Source organism: Clytia hemisphaerica, unplaced genomic scaffold (genome assembly GCF_902728285.1).
Source record: "Clytia hemisphaerica strain Z4C2 unplaced genomic scaffold, Clytia hemisphaerica genome assembly, whole genome shotgun sequence".
NCBI lineage: Eukaryota > Metazoa > Cnidaria > Hydrozoa > Leptothecata > Clytiidae > Clytia > Clytia hemisphaerica.
Window position 1 is genome coordinate 1,688,943 of NW_027103551.1, and position 19,625 is coordinate 1,708,567.

Below are 19,625 nucleotides of genomic sequence, written 5' to 3' on the forward strand. Positions count from 1 at the left end.
ATACTACTGAAAGATAAAGAAAATCGTAGAACAGTAGAGAAACCCCGATTGAATTGTTTTTACAGGACAGTTTACTAACCCTTGACTCGATGTTGGTTTCGCCTCACATCTCTGAAGTCAAAGAAGTGATTAGCCATTGGAATTCCGAATTGCAAGAAATCAAAGAAATCTTAGATATCTGGATGGTTGCACAGCAACAGGTCTGTAGTAGTTTCATCTGATAAAGGATAAGTGAAGTGATCCTAGCCTTCTCCCGTACCTTCGGATATATATAGCTATTGAAAGAGGAGCCTTCGGGTGGCCACCGACTACGGCCGTATGACTTATATAATTTCAAAAAATATTTTACCTCGTAATTTCTTCTCTAGTGGATGTACATGAGCCAGATTTTCAGTTTTGGGTCAGCTCAACAAAATCACCCGAAGGAATTTACAATCTTTAAAGAAGTCAATGCGATTTTCAAGGTATTCTCAACTTCAGTTGAGCTAGAATCTGAGAATGTCTGTGTGTGTGTGTGTGTCTGTCACCAAAACTTTGGGGCAGGCTGGAGACTTCAAAAATGGTCCGATTTGGCTGAAATTTCGCACACTTGATCCTTGGGCAAATCCCTGGGGGTGTTTTTTTATTTTTAGAAAATTATCATTTTTGGGGCCTGGGGACGAGTTTTTAGCCTAAACGAGGCTAAAACCCAAAATGCTATCATTTTTCTTAAGCCACTAAGTTTACAATTGGGCCTACGAATGATTTCAAAGATACTGAAGTTGAGCCAGTGCGGTTAGCACGTTCGACAGTAATTTATAATGATGTATAATTACTTTCTCTGTAAGACTGCCATTTCTTTCTAATTGCTTATTCTCAACTTCAGTTGAGCTACAATCTGACAATGTCTGTCTGTCTGTGTGTGTGTCTGTCTGTCACAAAAACTTTAGGGCAGCCTGTAGACGTCAAAAATGCTTGGATTTGGCTGAAATTTTGCACACTTTTTCCTTGGGTGAATATCTGGGGGTGTTTTTTTCCTTTTTTGAAAATTTTGATTTTTGGGGCCTGGGGACGAGTTTTTCGCCAAAACGAGGCTAAAACTTTAGGGCAGCCTGGAGACTTCAAAAATGCTTGGATTTGGCTGAAATTTTTCACACTTGTTCCTTGGGTGAATATCTGGGGGTGCTTTTTGCATTTTTCAAAAATTTTGATTTTTGGGGCCTGGGAACGTGTTTTTTGCCAAAACGAGGCTAAAGCTTTGAAGCAGTCTACAGGCCTCCAAAATGATCGGATTTGGTTGAAATTTGGCACACTTGTTCATTGGGTGAATATCTGGGGGTCTACAATTGGGCCTATGAATGATTTGAAGCCACTGAAGTTGAGCCCAGTGCGTTGCGCATGTTCGACTATATGTAAATCATTTCAGAGTTTCACTTACGATTTTATTTTCTAACAAAATAGATAGACAACAACAAAAAGTCTCGGAAGATCCACACTTAAGGCTGTGGGATACTTACTGATATGTATAACTCTTCCCTAGGGTGTTTGTATGGGGAAAAGTGTCAGGGCCCTTGAAAAATTTATTCTCAACAGTTGGGGCAGAAAATGTTTTGAATGTTCCCTGTGGAAGCGAAACATCCACTTGAAAAAAAGCCAAAATATTATTGGGCGAAAAAAATCAAGTTGCAAAATGGGAATTAAAGTTGTACTAAATTCAGGCCAATGACTTTGAATTGATACATCGTATTTTAGGATTTGATCGATTCAACAATGGGCGATTCAAAGGTACTCCACATATTGGAGAAGAAACGTGGTGAAAAAGGATGGCGAGAATATCAGGGGCAACGATTGAAAGAAACACTTCTATCACTGATTGAAAAACAGGTTCGTTTTTTTTTGTTAAAAGTTCTCCTTCGTCTCTGATGGATTTCCGTCTCAGTGAAGTGCCTTATCGGCCCTTTTTACGCCGGCCTTAATTTAACGCCGGCCCTTATTACGCCACGTGCCCAAAAATAACGCCAATAAAGGCCGGCGTAAAAAGGGCCGATGAGGTATAAACGATGATTTTCCGTCTCAAATGTCTGCATTTAGTTCGCTAATGTTTCGAGAATGTGTAGTGTGCTATAATTTGCAGTGTAAAGAAATCCATTGTCCGTCTCAGATCAAAAGATTGCTTTAACAACTGCGCTTTTAAGACGATTTTTTTTGGTTTCGGCTTTGCTAAGCAATTCATTATTTCTAAGGTTTATTACTTGTTTATGTTTGGTTTCCTCCCCTTTCACATTCCTTAGCTATATGAAAAATTACAATCAAAAACAAGTTTTTCCCTTGCATTCTCAAAAATTACTTTGATCCAAGGCTTCTTATCTACAGTATGGAGGATCTTGAAGGATAAAAAACCTACACTACCTTATCGGCCCTTCTTACGCCGGCCCTAATCTAACGCCGGCCCCTTTTACGCCGGCCCTTATTACGCCATAGCCTGATTTTGGGCTTACGCCAATTAGAAAATCTGTTAGAATGGCTATTTATGCTTCAATTTACATTAAAATATCATTTTTCAGTAGTAAACTGTTGAGGATTCCATTGAAAATCACTTTTTGAAAAGTTTTAGATATGGAGTAAAACAATGGATAATTTTTTATCTTCGAATTATATACCCAAAATCCTTTAAATAGGAGAAAAATGGTCAAAAAATTAACGCCAGTTTTAAGTAAAATTTGCAAAATTTTGGCCCTTTTAACGCCGACCCTTATTACGCCGGCCCTTATTACGCCAAGAGCCTAAAAATAACGCCAATAAGGGCCGATAAGGTATCATCGAAAAGGTCCCGTTCTCAGATGACAAGATTAATGGAATTCTTTCTACTTATGGCTAAGAATGATTCTGAAAAAGGTCACTCTTAGTTTATAAAACCTTAATGGGAGTCAAATTTGAGCAAAGTTTGATTACAGTAAGTTGAAATGTGACTTTTATTTTCTCATAGACCGAATCTTCGAAAGCAATTGATACGTCTGTTGAAAAAGTACAAGAACAGTGTCCACGTTTGTATTTCTGGAGCCAAGAAGAATTGCTGAGTTTGATCACCTATTCACCGAACCCTGCCAGTCTTATTACAATTGTGAAAAACTGTTTCCCTTCCGTTACCGATTTGGATTTCGAAATGCCTTCTGATGTCAAAGTAACAGATTCAATCGACGTCACTCTCAATTGTAAGATTGAGTCTCTATTTTGTTTTTATCAATTTAGTGGTTGTATCGGGAATGTGAATGTAAGGCTAGGGTGGTGGACGTCCGATATCTTTATTGTACTGACTCACTGACTATCAGTGATGATAATCCAAATCTGAGTATTGAGTTTCATTTTATCTATGAGTGAAGGTAGAGATTCTATCACCCTATTTCCCTAACACCCTGCCAGGGAGTGCTTGGGATTCAAACGCAGTCCATTGCGGTGCAAGTCTGTGATCGAAACCTTCACACTACCAATCGGCAGAATGTTAGTGAGACACAGTGATAGCCTTATCCAGATAGTGAGTGAATGTATACCGAGATTATCGTTCTACATCTGCAATTTGAGCTTTACTAAAATACTATATATATTATCTCTCTCAATCCGGATGATAATAGAAATATCGATTGGCGTCAAATGAGCTTAGTAAAGCTCAAATTACAGATGTAGAACGATAAACTCGGTATACATTCTTCATTTTATCTCTTTATCTCATTCTAGTGCACTTACTACAGACAGTATCAGTCAAAGGAGAACTGGATGAAACATTGAGTCTATGTCAACCCATTGCCACCAATAAATCCATCGAGGAATGGTTGACACAATTCCAAAGTGAAATCACTAACAGCTTGCGGAAAGATATGGCGAAGTGTATACAATTCAAGATGAAGGGTATGGGCCTTAAAATACATCTTCCAGTACACGTTTTTTTGTAAGAACAAACTATATAAGAACATAAGGCTTCGATGGCCAAAATGTTAAAAACAAATTAAGAAAACATTTTAAGGCTTTGCAAATTCTAAAACACTCGATTTCATTGGAAAATGGACAAAAATGATCGAAAAATTGTGAAAATAATGAACATTTTCAGGCTTCAAAAATTTTGGATGTTCTTATGAAAAAAACGTGAAATCTAAATACATCTTCCAGTAATCTAAATGGGTCACGCAGTGCAAATTCATGGAGTCTCTTTCAAAACAGTTTGAAGAAGGAATCAGTTTTTCATAAACTTCGATTAAAAACATTGTTAGTGATCGGATGTGACGTCTCAAATCAGGTCACTGTTAAAATACAATATGACCGGTTTAAAATATTTCCCCTTGTCAAGAAACGACCGAGCTTACGAGGTCGCTCTGTTAACCGACTATGGAAGCCCGTCGTCATGCGAAAAGAACCAAATCGCGTGAAAAGTCGTACAGACCGTATTAAAAACACATACCGATTAACAAGATCTTTTATAATATATTTTTTATCTTCTTAAGTTGCTTTATATCTTATTCAGGGAGTGAGTGCTTGACCCGGAGGAAGCATTTCACACATTAAATTGAAGTCGAGATTAGAATTATTTGATACTCAAAGTTTCACGCAACTTTTCGTTACGATCTTCAGTCAAAAATTCTCTAATTCTAATCTCGATTCAAATTTATTGTATATATCTTTTAAATATTATATTCTCCAATTATTGACCTTTTTAATGATCTTTCTTCGGTTATAATGACCATTTACTTTTGACTAACAAACAACTGTACTTTACTTTTTAGAGTATTTCAACGAGCCGTTGAACATCGAGCAATGGAGCAAGAACAACCTGCATCGAGAATACACTATACAGTCCTTGGTCATGTTTTACAATGTATTATACACCAATTTCATTCGCGATGTATCGGACAAGAAAATAAACGAGACTGCAGTAAGGTAAGGTTTCCAATTTAAGTGTTCATTAACAGGGTGTCTACGGGACCTTGAAAACCTTGAAAGTGAATGTAATTTGAAAGAATTCCTTGAAAACCTTGAAAAAGCATGATTGTCACAGTATAGTTGTCTTGTTTTGGCTTGGGTCCTCATTGAAGTTTTGGTCAATGCTAAAGCTCCAAAGATTTTCTTGCTCGCATCACTCGCAATCATTTTTATGGACCAAATCCTGGTAATAGCCTCTCAAGAACGGTGATATCGTACTATTTAAATCAATTTGAGTTCTGAAAAAACCTTGAAAATACCCAAGAAATGGTCCAAAAAATCTTGAAAACCTTGAAAGTGGTAAAAAAAATTCCGTAGGCACTTTGTCATATAGTGATCGGTTGCGTAGTGTTTCCCCTCCTCGCTTGCGAGGGGGAGTTTTCCTTTCTGTACTATTTGTACATTTGAAGTGCGATGAGCTGTAATTTTCAAGTTCCCTCAAAAGAGAAAGAACCCCCCCCCCCAAAAAAAAAAAAAAAAAAAAAAGGTAAAATTTTTGCCCTTCTCGGCCACCGTATGATATGGGTCACTTTGTCACCTGTTTTCTTTGTATTTTTGTTTCAAAGTTCAGAGAAAAGATGAAATTTGACAAATATATTTTGAAAATTGTCTCACAAAAGCTGCTTTAACATTTTCCTACACATTTTACACAGTCCGCGAAAATTGATGCATGATGTAATTCCAACTTATGTTAAAGACTACTTTCTTGTGTTTTTTTTTTATTCACAAAGGGAACGACTGAAGAAAGATGTGAAAAGATTGACAGACTTTTTGCAAAAGACCAAGATGTGGACTTTCCACAATAACACCGACACACGATTTCTGATGCTGGTTCAAACAATACTTTTAAAAGCTATCCACTTCAGGGATTATTTAAACGAAGGTGATTTTAAGTTTTAATAGAAAACCCTTGACCATTATTGAACCTTTTGGTTTCCTAATGCGCATGGGTAGAATGTTGCAACTCTATGATGACCACGCCCCTTTAAGATTATCTCAAACGGTCCAATTGGATCAGTCTGTTCCTCTAAAGAATCCTGCATTGTAACGCGCATGCGTAATTTGTCGTTCTTTAAACAATATGTAGTTAAATCCCATGATAAACCAAGAGGAAGGGGTGGTATAGGATTCTTTAGATAAACCACCTCAATTAAATTGATTGTTCCTTTCCGAGAACTTTTGAAATTTGAGGAGCAACTTTTAGATAAAAAAGAAAAGTAGTTTAGGACTAACAGAGGTCGAACACAGGACAACCCTTAATAATATCGTCACCTGTATAGTATAATGCAGTGGACTCTCGCTAAATCGAACTTCCATTAATAGAATCTTTCTATAAATCGAACTAATTGTCCCGCCAAGGGGAAGTCGTCATAAAATATTATCTGTAACAGGGCCGGCGAAACGGTTTTAAAAGTGAGGGGGCTAAATGATATAGTGACTAAGGAGGCCCCACCATGGTTGGGGCCGACGGGGTGGAAAATTTTTGAATTTATGGTACTCTACATTGGCCTAGAAGTGGTCTAAATTTAATTTTTATTAAGTTATTGGAATGAAAAAATCTAAGAAGTTAGGCGTTTATAATCACCAAAGAATATACTGCTATGTAATAACAAAATGAAACCTATAAGTAAATAAAGAAGACTTTTACATGTTCAAAATTCATAAGTAAAAGTAGATTGAGACTATGCTTTAACAGTAAGCACACAGTAATAGAAATTAAAATTGTTCAAAGAAATTAAAGCGATGCTCTCGAGTCGACACAAACTCTCTACCAACTTCATCTAAATCAAGTTTATCCGTCAGATTTTTATGGATATGGAGCAAAGAAAGATTGTTAAACCGTTTTGGCTTCATTGTTGGACGTAGCCAAGTTTTTTTTCTCTCGCCCTCTTTTTCTCTCTCTCTCGCTCATTTTTTTTTTTTTTTTTTTTTTTTGCAAAAAAGTGGAGGGGCTACAGCCCCCCTAGCCCCCCCGGTTTCGCCGGCCCTGTGTAATTCGAATCTTTCTGTAGTTCAAACAAATGAGACTTCTTGTTATATTCGTGTACTAGTTAAGACTTCTCGTTTATCTTGTAGATCTCCCTAAGAAAGATTCATTTGATTGGTTCAAAATGGTGCAGTTTCATTGTGATTTTGCTGACGGTGATGAACTTTACAACAGTACGTATTAATCTTTGTGAACATTACAATTCAAATCTGCCCCTTCAGGTAAAACAAGCCCATATAAACCAGTCGAATTTTCCATAAATCTGATATCTGCTATGAAAATATAATATAAATAGCTCGAAAACTTTGAGGCACGATAAAAACCCAAGTTAAATTTATCTAATAACTCTAAAAGTTAAAGGCACAACAAAAAACCGAGTTAAAACTTTTCAAATAACTCGATAATAGTTAAAAGCTCAAACAAAATTCGAGTTATCAATTTGTAAAAATAACTCGGGAATTCCAGGCCCCTTTTTTATAGACTGGATGGCGCGATTAAGCGGCCCCGGTACAGGGGGGGGGTCGGTAGTAAAATCTCAGACATATATGAGTAGTAAAAGGATTTTTACGAATTTTTACATACCACCACCCAGACTCTTGGAAGAGGTATTTTACTACCCTGGTAGTAAAAGTTTTTGGGACAATTTGTCATGGAGACCACCTATTTTTTGGTTGCTTTTCGGACTAATTTTACAAAAAAAGCTAAAAAATGATCATTTCTGTGTTTTGTCCTTAGAATTCAAGTGTTTTTAAATTGACAAACAATTTCGAGAATTTTTTGTTTACAGCAAACAACTTCCCAACAGAAAATTTTTTCAAATTATAAAAAATTTCAGATTTTTCCAGAAAAGTCATCTAAAAAATTAAAAGAATAACAAAAATAGCTAAAATTTGCTAATTTTAACCAGTTTTAACTAGCCAATTAGTAAAAAATTTTCAAAATTTAACACATAGATACCACCCATTTTAGTATTTAACTACCCTGGGTAGTAAAAGTTTTTTTCAATTTTTCGTCACACCACCACCGTAGTAAACGTCATGTCTGAGATTTTACTACCGACCCCCCCCCCTGTCCGGTAGTATAAGATAATATGATTTTTCCTTAGGCAGACCGTAAAACAGTCAGATTGAAGGATCAGGTGAAGCAAGGTTTTTATTTGAAATCCTAGTTTAACTGGATTCAACGTCATAAAAATTTATCAAAAAGCAAAGTTCAGCTAGAAGTAGACTGTAGTCTGCAATTCGATATACTTATTTTCAGTGTCTTGTTTGGTCTCTTGTGCTTAAGTTTTGGTTTTCTAACACTGCCGAATTTCTCAGATAAGGAAGTCTTAATATAAAGGGGTACTCTTGTCTCCCGAATAGACGGGGGGGGGGGGTAGGAAAATTTCCTAAATTCTAATAAGCGGGGGAAATGGAATAAGAGGGGGGGGGGGTAATTTGAAGACATAATTTTTTAACTGATATCAATTTCCACAACAAAAATGAAACTTTAACAAATGGACACGTAAAATAAGAACCAATACTAACAAAAAGGAAAATTTTAACAAGTTTAAGGGGTATCTACACTAATAAAATATTGAATTATTCGAATCTAATTAGCGGGGGGACGTCTATTCGGGAGACAAAAGTAATCAAATGAGAGGTTTTGATCAGGACCATCATGTTAACCCAGCTGACATACAACGTTCTTCCAACGTTCGTTTAACATGTTCCAACGTTCGTTTAACTTGTTCAAACGTTCGTTTAACGTGTTCCAACGTTCGTTTAACTTATTCCAACGTTCATTTAACGTATTCGAACGTTCGTTTAACGTGTTCCAACGTTCGTTTAACGTGTTCCAACGTTCGTTTAACTTGTTCAAACGTTCGTTTAACGTGTTTAACGTTCGTTTAACGTGTTCCAACGTTCGTTTAACGTGTTCCAACGTTCGTTTAACGTGTTCCAACGTTCGTTTAACTTGTTCCAACGTTCATTTAACGTGTTCCAACGTTCGTTTAACGTGTTCCAACGTTCGTTTAACTTGTTCCAACGTTCTTTTAACTTGTTCCAACGTTCATTTAACGTATTCCAACGTTCGTTTAACGTGTTCTAACGTTCGTTTAACGTGTTCCAAAGTTTATTTAACGTATTCCAAAGTTTATTTAACGTATTCCAACGCTCATTTAACGTGTTCCAACGTTCATTTAACGTGTTCCAACGTTCATTTAACGTGTTCTAACGTTCGTTTAACGTGTTCTAACGTTCGTTTAACGTGTTCCAAAGTTTATTTAACGTATTCCAAAGTTTATTTAACGTATTCCAACGCTCATTTAACGTATTCCAACGTTCATTTAATGTTGTTCCAACGTTCGTTTAACGTTATATGAACGTAGTGAACGTTAAATAAACATTGAAAAGACGTTGTGTGCCATTTGGGAAGGCATTCACGGGCTAGAAATATTAAGCCATCACGCTCTTTTCCTGAAGTTAAAGGACTTAGCAGAAAAGCATCAAACACCCAACAATTTGGAATCAGGAATAATTTAGAAACCATTGGGAATTTTTTAGATTAATTTTATTTATTTTCATTATAAAAAAGTGGTATAAAAATATAAAGATCCAAAGTTTTAGAAATCGTTATTCTACAAAATTATTCTATACGTATGTCATATGATTTAGGAGTTAAGACCGTACTACCAGAATGGGTCATCGTTGCTGACGTAAGTGCAAATATTAGCCATGGCGAACCATAATGTGAAGCAAAACGCCATCAACGATGTATCGTACAAAGACCAACTTCGTTCGGTCTCTTTTTTATTATCGGTGTCAACAATTTGGGGAGTTTCGGGTTTTTCTGTTCTAAATGTAGGTTGGCCTGAGCTATAATAAAAAAGAAAGAGAATACTAGTTAATATTAAATCCTGTAACTACCGATGACGACATTTATTTATTTATTAAAGGATAGAGGTTCAAGGCGCGCCGTGGGCCTCTAAGAACCTATCTTTTTACAAACGCTTGTTGTTACAATTTTCTTTAGGTATAATTTTGTTCTGGGGCTTCCCCTGACTTTAAATTGAATAGTTTTGTCTTTCATTCGAGCATTGAGCTCGCGTGCTCTCTTGCTAAATTCTTTGATTGTCAATCGACATACGCCGACATGGGCACATTTGACTTTTTTTGCCGATGTGGGCATTTGCCAACGTGAGCATTTGTCAACGTGAGCACTTTCCATTTCTTTGCCGTGGTTTTTTATTGAAAGTTCGATTTTGAACTAGATTTCAGTAAATAGCACAGTTGGATAATCAAAATATATTTCAAAGATGGCAAATTGGCGGCACCTTAATTTTTTCTCGTGGAAAATAGGGCGAACCTTAAAAAATACGCACGTCAATGTGGCAATCTGCCCTCTTTCAGTTTTGGCCATGCGTCATAATTCCAGTTAGTATAGTATAAAAGAAATCATCTGATTTTCAAAAGGAGTTTCAAAATTTCAACGGATTTTTAGCTAAGCTATAATATAACCTTTTACTAAACTTGAAAAAATATCCATCGATCATTCTGCTAAGAAATTGGCCTTGGCAATGGCTTAAAAATTTAAAACTTTAAGCTAATTCCTTAACTATTATGCCCATAAATATCAAAATAAATAATCATAAATAATAAATATATAAAATAAACCATAAATAATCTAAATTCTCAAATTCTTTGTACCTTTCTGGGACTGGTTTCGTAGCCAGTATATTTTCCTTTGTAATGTTGCATTCATCTGTCTTTGAGTTGGTACACTTTGCATTTCTCTCTTCATTTTTCTTATTAGTCTGGTTAACAGTAATCGCATTTTCTTCTTGCTTTGTCTTCTTGACATCAGCAGTTTTTTTGGTTCGTTTTCTACGTTTCTTCTTGGATGTTTTAGCCATCTCGTCATGCTCTTTTTGGCTTTGCAGCTCTTCCATATTGTCTTTGACTTGTTGGAGATACTCCTTTGTTGAGTCAAGTTTTCTTGACTTTTTGATCAATTCCAAACTTTTCGACTGCGCCTAAACAATGACGTTATTAGAATTTAGAATTTGAATACAATACATGTTTTTTTATGAGAACAATCTATTTGAACATAAAGTTTCGATGGCCAAAACGTTAAGAATAAGTTAAGAACATTTAAAGCTTTGGGGACTCAAAAACACCGGATTTCTTAGGAAAATGGACAAAAATACCGACAAAATGGGGAAAATGTCAAGAACATTTTTAGGCTTAAAACTCAAAAAGTTATGAACATCCCAAGAATCTTGATGAATTGGTAAAAAATCTCTGTGAGAGGGGAAACCAGGGAGAGTTGGGGAACTTTACAAAAGTTTTAATTCTTAAATTTGTGAAACAAAGTATTAAACTGTCTTATGGGAAAATGAGAACCCAAATTCGTTCACTGATACAAAAGATTTACCTCGTGTTTGTAAGCATCCCTCTCTTTGATCAAAGAATTTATCCTTCTTCTTTCCCCTGCCAATTTATTTTGCTGTTTTTCCGCAGTGTCTTTTAGCGTCTGAATTGTTTTTTCGTTAGACGTTTGTGATTTCTTCAATTTCAAAATTTCCTCTAACTTGCTACGGATTTGAATTTCTCGAACGTTTAAGTTCTTTTCCAAGTTGATCAATTTTTTTGACATTGTATTTATCTTTTTCTCTTTTTCTTGTTCATGTTTGTTCAGTTTATTGATAATATGTTTCGATTCTTCCAAATCAATCTCCTTCTTGGACAACACTAACTGATGTTGGGATTTCGCTTCGGTCATCTCCTTTTTCAATGATTCATTCAATTTGTTCACTTCAGCCAACTTGTTTATCCTGAGCTTGTCCTCCTTTTCACGTTCACAGTGCTGGGATTTCGCTTCGCTCATCTCTTTTCTCAACGTTTCATTCAATTTGTTAACTTTATCTAATTCGTTGATCCTGAGTTTCTCTTCTTTCTCTTGTGCGGTCTTTATTTGCAGCAATTCTTCTTCCTTCTCAGTCATCTGAGTAGCATGCATCGAATCAGATGCTCCTTTTGCCAATCTTAGTATATTGTTCTCGATATCAAGCTGATTCTTCTCTTCCTCTAAAACAGCTTGACTATCAGACAACTGCTTCAACTGGTTTCCATGCACCTTCTTTATACACGCCAACTCTTTCTCCTTTTCATCCAACACTTTAACATTCATCGTTTCAGCATCAGCTTTGGCCATTCGTAATATTTGGTTTTCAGTTTTCAGCTGATTAATGATGCCCTCTGAAACAGTCTGTTTTTCGGTCATTTGCGCCAGCAGAGTTTCTGCGTGAACCAAAGCTTCTGTTTGGTTCGCCAATTCTTCATCCTTCTTTAGCATCGATTGTTTGTGGGTTGTCTTCATCCCCTCTAATTTTTCTTGGTAGCTCTTTTCGAATGTCTGCTTCAAGTGAACTTCCTTTTGACGCAAGATTTTTGTATGTCTTTTTTGCAATTTTTCGTTCTCCTGTCTCAACTTTTTGTTGATTGACTTCAAGTCATCCAAGACCTTTTGTTGTTCTTTAAAGTTTTTTTGATCGTGCACGATGGTTGCATTGATTTCTTTTATTTCTTTGGTAGCTTTAAAGAGTTTCTTTTTAAGAACACATTTCTTGTTATTGATGTCCGCCAGCTCTGCTTCCTGGATTTTCATTTTATCCTCTCTGTCCGCCAAGAGAACTCGATACTCTTTGAGCTGTCCGTGGATATCATTTTTCTCTTGACGAAGCTCCTTGATCATCTTTTGCTTCTCTTCATGTTGTTCCCCAAGCAAATTACCAGATTGTTCCAAAAGATTTTGTAAATCTTTCTTTTGTCTCTCTGTCCGCGAGAGCTTCTTTTTGAGCAAGTCGACCTGGCTCAAAGAATCTTTAACTTTAGTTAGCACCAGGGTACGGTTCTTTTTTAGCTCGCTTACTTTGAAATTCTTGTATTCCTCGCGCTCGTTTTGTATCGTTGCCTCCAAGTCTCCAATACGATCTTCGGCATCCTGTAATTCTTTTTGATGTCCTTCCTCTGCACTACCTTCTTTCAATCGTTTTTGTTGGGCTCTCCTATGGTGCAATCCTTCATTGTTAGCAGTCACAGTTAAAAGTTTCGCTTTTAGCGATTTCATTTCAACATCTTTTTGGAAGCAAGTATCTCTCCATGCTGAGATTTCGGTAAGATACGCGCCAATCTAAATGTTCAAAAAATATAAATTTATTTCCAGTTAATCATATTTAGATATTAATCTTTTTTATTTTATGGTAATTAAAGGTTTTGTTTTTAAATAAGAGTGATATCGTTTGCTTACTCATCAATTTTAATTCACAATCTTTTTCACATTGGATTGACACAGATGTGGAGCAAGATTGGTCAGAAAGAGCAAAAGAAAAAAATATTTTTGATATAAATCAGCATGATATATCAATAGATAGACACTGTCCTGATATGAAATATGTGTCTGATATGAAACGGGAACACTGTAAAAATAAAACCTTTAATAGACCATTTGCATAGAATTTGTTAACCTATTTGTGTTATTATTATTAATACTATTGGCTGATATCGAGATTTCCTCAAGTACCTGGATTAGTCAAATACTAGTGACAAATGAGCACGGAAATGGTCCCATGGGTGTTTATAACTTTTTAGACACAAGGCTGTAAAATATTTATTCATCCACTCAGATCCACTGTTCTAAAACTACTTAAATGTCATTTAAATTTATATCACTGGTAAATTTGATAAGGTTTATAAACAGTATACAAAATTTTGTTCGACCTTCTTTTAAAACGATTACACTCTTTTTCTTTAATAAGAGCAAACTTGCTGAGTGTCAGGTAGAGAGGCATCGAGTACCATTTTATACTAAGTACGAAGCTTGTTGGTATGACCCGGCCAGGGATTGAACCCACAACCTTGCGCACCGTAGCCGAACGTCCTACATTTGCACTACGGTCGTTTTTAGCACTATAGAATATCTAGATAAAATAAGTTAAAATCTAATTCTAGTGAAGCCATAAAAGCTAAGACACAAGGTTTATATTAAATACCTGCTGATTAACATCTACTTGCTGCTGGTAAAAATATGGATGGATATTTCCTCCTCCATACATTGGTTGTTGTGGACCAGGCATCATTGGCTGGGCATGCCACATTGTAAATTGATAATTTTTTTCAATAAATCCACCACTCTGACTTGCCAACGATGATAATAATTTCCGAATGAGCAACCTTTTTAGAATTTTCTTTCTTCATGTGTATTTTTTTTCAAATTTTGACGTCAATTTTTTTTGGTGATTCAATATTTGACGTCAATTTAGTGACGTTTTTATCTCACTTTCGCTATCAGCGTGCCCATGTCAACGGCGGAGACAAAGGCCGGTCTCCACTTTCGCGCGAAATGAGCGAACAATTTTTAACGTTTTGTAAAGGTCATTGGTCGGTTGAAAAATGAAGCAATTCCATTGGTCGAAATTGACGTAACGGTTGAAAAAAGTTGAACTTCTTCCAACTTTTTTTTTGTTCGCGCGAAACTCTTTTATGACGTAATCTTTTCTTTAGGCAAAAAAGGTTGAGTAAAAAACTAACGCCCATTTCGCGCGAAATTGGATACATGCCTTTAGTTTTTATTCTTAGAACTTGACTAACTGAGAATAACGGCTCTGTTATCGCCCTCGCATTGGCCGGTCAAATCAGTAAACGCCGGAGATCATTTCTATCTCCGGATAAAGAAGATTCCACCTCTTGCTGAAATTAAACTCGCTGTTCAAGTATTATAATAGTCAAGTTGGCGCGTTGGTTTAATCACTGTGTCACCAAGCGAGCGGCCCGGGTTTGATTCCTGAAGGTGTCATACTATATCATCTAACCCTTTTCACACTCGAAATGAATCATGGGTAATCAGGACTGGTTGCGCTTTAGTAACGATTTCCGGTTGGCTAGACGCAAAAATCTTCTAAATTTTTCAAAACTTTGGACAAATAGTAATAAGTCGGCATTAGCAGGCAGTGGTCCTGATTACCCATCACGCTTTGCGACTGTGATGGCCTATTTACAGCTCGTGACCAGTACCAACTCAGTTTCAATTTCGGTCGGTAAACGCGTACCATTAAGGCCTGTTTCCATCGATCGCGCGAGCGTGCATGCTAGGGCAAAATTTCCTAAAATAGATTATTGACGTCACGAATTAAATTTTCTTGTACACAAAAAGTGTACGCTCTTGTACGCTTTTGTGCTCTTTTCTACGCTGAAAATTTTCAACTTTTTTTGAGCGTACAGGAGCGCACATCTCAATTGATAACGTTGATGGTGGGAGTAAAAACCAATATGCAGACGACACTACTATCTATGAACACTGTAAGACAGTAAACCTCCCAGCTTCAATCGTCAACTTAACACATCGTTTAAACCAACTTAGAGAATGGTCAAGTACTAATAATCTGGCGTTTAATAACAAAAAAACCAAAATCATGCTACTGTCAACACTGAGAATGTCAAACCTTCACGATTTCATGAACCCCGATCACGAAACCTTTCATATCTATCACACAGACCAACTGATAGAACGAGTTTCCGTTTATATACTTCTTGGCATCCAATTCGATCAAAATCTAAATTGGCAAACTCATATCGATAAACTCTGTCAATCAGTTTACGCAAAATTATACGTGCTACGCTATCTTCGTCGTACAGCAACTTTTCGTCTGCGGAAGCAACTGGCCGAAGCCCTTCTTATATCGAAGTTACACTACTGTTGTTCATTGTTCTGGAACCTGCCACAAATCCAGTTGAAAAAACTTGATAAACTGCTATGCAGAATTGCAGCTTTTGTGACGCTGAGATATTCTACAATCGAGGATGTAGTACAGCTTGGTTGGTTACCGATCCAGCAGCAAATTAATTTTGAACTTTTGAAACTCTCACACAAATCGATTCACCAGGATGAGTTTCCATCGTACTTAAAAGGTTTTAAATTAAGAGTCGCTGGACGTAATACTCGTAATGTTGAGGAAGTTGAATCTAAATACGAGACTAATGTATCGGAAAAATTATTTGTTGGCAAGGCAAGTCGCCTTTTGAATGATATTCCAAAAGCGATCAGGGAAGAACCTGATCACAAAAAATTTCGCAATATTTTAAAAAAGTATTTATTAGATCGTAGTCTGGCAATATTTTATACACGTTATATCTAATTTTTTTTTTCTACAATCGGTAACCTCACAGCAATCTATACATTACTTAATCTTATAGTTTTCTTCGTTCGAGTTAGCAGTATTAAACTCTACAATTTCTCATCATGTTAAGTCTTAGCAACGTTTTTCGGGTCGTGTCAGTTTTTTTTTTGTTTTTTTTTTGTTTTTTTTTTTTTTCTTGGCACCTCACTCACTTTCATAATTTTTCCCATTTCAAGCCAATATATTGTAGATTCTATGATCATGAGGTCTAGTGGTTATATTATTAATATTTACCTTACAATATTTACTTGATATTTTAGTCTGGTGGTCTTATCAACACTGAAATTTTCGCAGGATTAGCTACTTCAACACTATTACAACTCAACCGAACTTTTCCTAATCAACCCCTACAACACCAACAAGCTATACTTTCTGTTTTCTTTTTCTGCAATTTTGCGAGCTCTGTCAGTATCCTTGAGTTCTGTTTTGTGTTTTGTTTCTACAGTTTTACGTTTTTACAATCTGCAATTTTGTGAGCTTTGTCAGTATTCTTGAGTTGTTTTTTTTTGTGTGTGTTTTGTTTCTACAGCATATTTTTTTTCATAGAATATAATTATCTTTTTATTTAAATATGATTATTTTTACATAGGACGAATAGCCATTGTAAAATATGGAAGAGCCTGAAAGACAATTAATAATGAAAAAATAAAATAAAAATAATTGATAATTTTTCAATCAAGAAAGAAAGAGAAAAACTGCTGAGTAAACAAAAAAACGTAAACATACAGATTGTGTATGTTTTTGATGGAAATCAAACATTGATCGCGTGGAGTGTGCGGCCAAATCTATTTTAAGCATTTTGGCCTAGCGTGCACGCTCGCGCGATCGATGGAAACAGGCCTTTAAGCAACTCTGCAATTAGTGGGTCAATCACGGGTCTTCGCTAACCAGGTTGCGCTGTTAAGTAAAACTTGCTATAAAAATCATACCCCATCATTCGATTTTATACTTCCTTAATTCGAAATATAAATTCTATATTTTTTTTATTATTTCATTACAGGGGTGTGGATCAATTTCTTAGGCATGCGATTTGATTATGGTCTAGAATACTTGGGACCAAGTGATAGCTTAGTGCTTAATCCCTCTTCTGATCGCTACATTATCACGGCATTATCTGCGCTGAAACAATATCAAGTTGCCTGTCTATATGGAACGAACGGAACGAGTAAAACAAGCACGGTAGCTGAGATAGGGAAGGTAAAACACTCTTTCGATTCGAACTTCTTTCTTTTGAATAATTCTTTTAGTTCTCAGTCTCCGTCAAGGAAAAAAGTCCATCCTTTAGGAAAAGGTAAATTATTCAAATTTAATTTTTTTTTTATCTGGGTAGACCTGAAGTAGAGTAGAGTGGAAACATTTCCAATTAAATTAGCCATTAAAATATTTGGCTATTACCCGCTGTGATCAATTTTGGGAAAAATTAAGGAAAAAATAAGTATCTTTTTGTAAAAGGTAAATAGTCAGGTATTGGCTGATTAAGTGTCCCAAAGAGGATTTTTAATCAAGATCACCGGCGTTTTCAATATCTATATTCGTTAAATGTTGGTCATGAATGAACCACACCAACTGATTGACTTTATTCCCATTTATTTCAGGTTTTAGGGCGGTACACATACACCATGTTATGCACTAGCAATACTACATTGAGATGTCTGGAGAAAGTGTTGATGGGAGCTCTAAGAGTTGGTTGTCTATTCCATTTGGATAAAATTGAATTATTGAGTCAAGAGTTGTTGTCAACGCTAGGTCATCTGATGGAATCCATTCATCAACATTTTCTTAAAACCAACAAGGTGAGAGACTTTTTTTAGGTTTAGACTTGAGTCATTTATAAATCTGTGTAATACAATATTTCACTATGCAGTTTTCTCTCGCTAATTCGAGCTCGAATGTGGAATCTTATTTGTTCGAATTACAGAGAATTTTAAATTATAGAAAGTATTTTAAGAGGTTTTCTCTTTAACCGGGGACTGGAAACAAGTCCGAATTATAGAAATATTCGATCAGTTGAAGATCGATTATAAAGCGAGGGGTAAGAATTTTCTAAGACTTGAACACCGCCATCTTAAACCTTGTTTGTGCTTTGAGAGTATAGCCAATACCGCGCGGAACCAAATGAGAAGTAACGCTAACGCAAGGTGGGACGCCCCGGTAGTACCGCAGGAGGAATGAGTAATTTAGACGATTTAAAATTAAACTACGATTTAACTATTGTTAAATAAACATTTCCTGTACATTCGTTTGTGTAAACAAAGGCTACTTTGTTCCTTCCAATATTTTCTGCTATATCTGAGTATGTATAACAACTACTTCCTTATATTTAACGGAACGTAACTCCCAAAAACCTATTTGAAACATCCTTATAAAAACTTCTTTCGACCTTTTTTTCAGTTTGAGAAAAATGACACCGTCACGGCTGCTCTCCGCAATTTTACCAATCTGGAAATGAATGACACCACAATTAAAATGAATCCGATGTACGGCTGCTTGTTGACGTGCGACGAACGTTTGATGGAATGGAAACGTGTCCCCGATAATTTGAGGGTAAGTAATGGCATTATAAAATAACATCTTGAAGTCTTACTATATCGTTAAAAAGTGCAAAACTTCACATTTAAGCATGGTGTGGGTATGAGTCATTGAATACTTAACCTGGTGCAAATTGATTCGGAAAATCCTCATAAATTCAAGCCAAAGCCATACGATTAATTGTATTTCGAGTTTTTTCTTACTTTTTGTTTACTTTTTAAATATTGTGCTTGGTTTCATTTTGATTTACAGCGTTGCATGACTCCGATCGGAATGAAAATTCCCGATTATCGATACATATTCGAATGTTGGTTGACTATCTATGGATTTACGACATGCCAGAGTTTAGCAGAGAAGCTGGCACTCCTTCTCAAAGTTAGCCAATATGAGGTATAACAAGTTCATTAGATTAAAGAATCCGAGGTTTATCTTATCTTTTCTGTCTCGTTTTCAATCAATTACCAAGGTATCAATATCTTAATTGAGTCGATTTTTGTTGAACTCATCAATTACCATAGCGATCAATTTAAAACGAGGTAATGGATGTTAGCAAAGTAATGTTATGAAAAGGCCTTATTGTGCAAGCTAAAGATCAAGAGCAGATCGCTGTTTTAGCGAATGTTCCTCAATGATTAAATTGCTTTCTCCTTTCGTCTGGAAAAGGTTGATTATTAGAGCGTGTTTTCGCCTGTTTATTTCTTCACCCCTGATAACTTTGGATTTTTTTAACACGTCCGATTTTTATCATCTTATATTTAAGGCTTTACGAACTATTTAACATCCAATTTCATAGGGAATAGCACAAAAATGCTTAAGAAATGGCGAAGTTAAGAACATTCTAAGACCATTTCTAGGCTTAAAGCTCAAAAAGTTAAGAACATCCGATGGTGTCAAAAACTTGCGATGGTCTTATAAAAAACGTGTATGTATTTTTATTTTGAA

The 19,625-nt window shown here is 35.9% G+C and overlaps 2 protein-coding genes across 2 annotated transcripts in view; one reads left to right on the top strand and one right to left on the bottom strand.

The window, feature by feature from the left end:
• The window catches only part of LOC136800103 (dynein heavy chain domain-containing protein 1-like), a 186,787-nt gene that overhangs the window by 15,617 nt on the left and 151,545 nt on the right, over window positions 1–19,625 (top strand). Inside the window, exons 13-24 of the mRNA XM_067056714.1 lie at window positions 66–200; window positions 369–464; window positions 1,732–1,863; window positions 2,966–3,191; window positions 3,712–3,882; window positions 4,752–4,905; window positions 5,679–5,830; window positions 7,024–7,107; window positions 17,155–17,351; window positions 17,750–17,947; window positions 18,546–18,698; window positions 18,936–19,073. Coding sequence (XP_066912815.1) covers window positions 66–200; window positions 369–464; window positions 1,732–1,863; window positions 2,966–3,191; window positions 3,712–3,882; window positions 4,752–4,905; window positions 5,679–5,830; window positions 7,024–7,107; window positions 17,155–17,351; window positions 17,750–17,947; window positions 18,546–18,698; window positions 18,936–19,073 — 1,836 coding nt within the window. The remainder of the gene's footprint in view (window positions 1–65; window positions 201–368; window positions 465–1,731; window positions 1,864–2,965; window positions 3,192–3,711; window positions 3,883–4,751; window positions 4,906–5,678; window positions 5,831–7,023; window positions 7,108–17,154; window positions 17,352–17,749; window positions 17,948–18,545; window positions 18,699–18,935; window positions 19,074–19,625) is intronic.
• Window positions 9,609–14,128, bottom strand: LOC136800077 (interaptin-like). Its single transcript, XM_067056686.1, has 4 exons — window positions 13,971–14,128; window positions 11,354–13,111; window positions 10,627–10,952; window positions 9,609–9,795 (listed from the first exon to the last, which is right to left on the bottom strand). The coding sequence occupies exons 1-4, from the start codon at window positions 14,073–14,075 to the stop codon at window positions 9,609–9,611; spliced, it is 2,376 nt and encodes a 791-aa protein (XP_066912787.1). The 5' UTR covers window positions 14,076–14,128.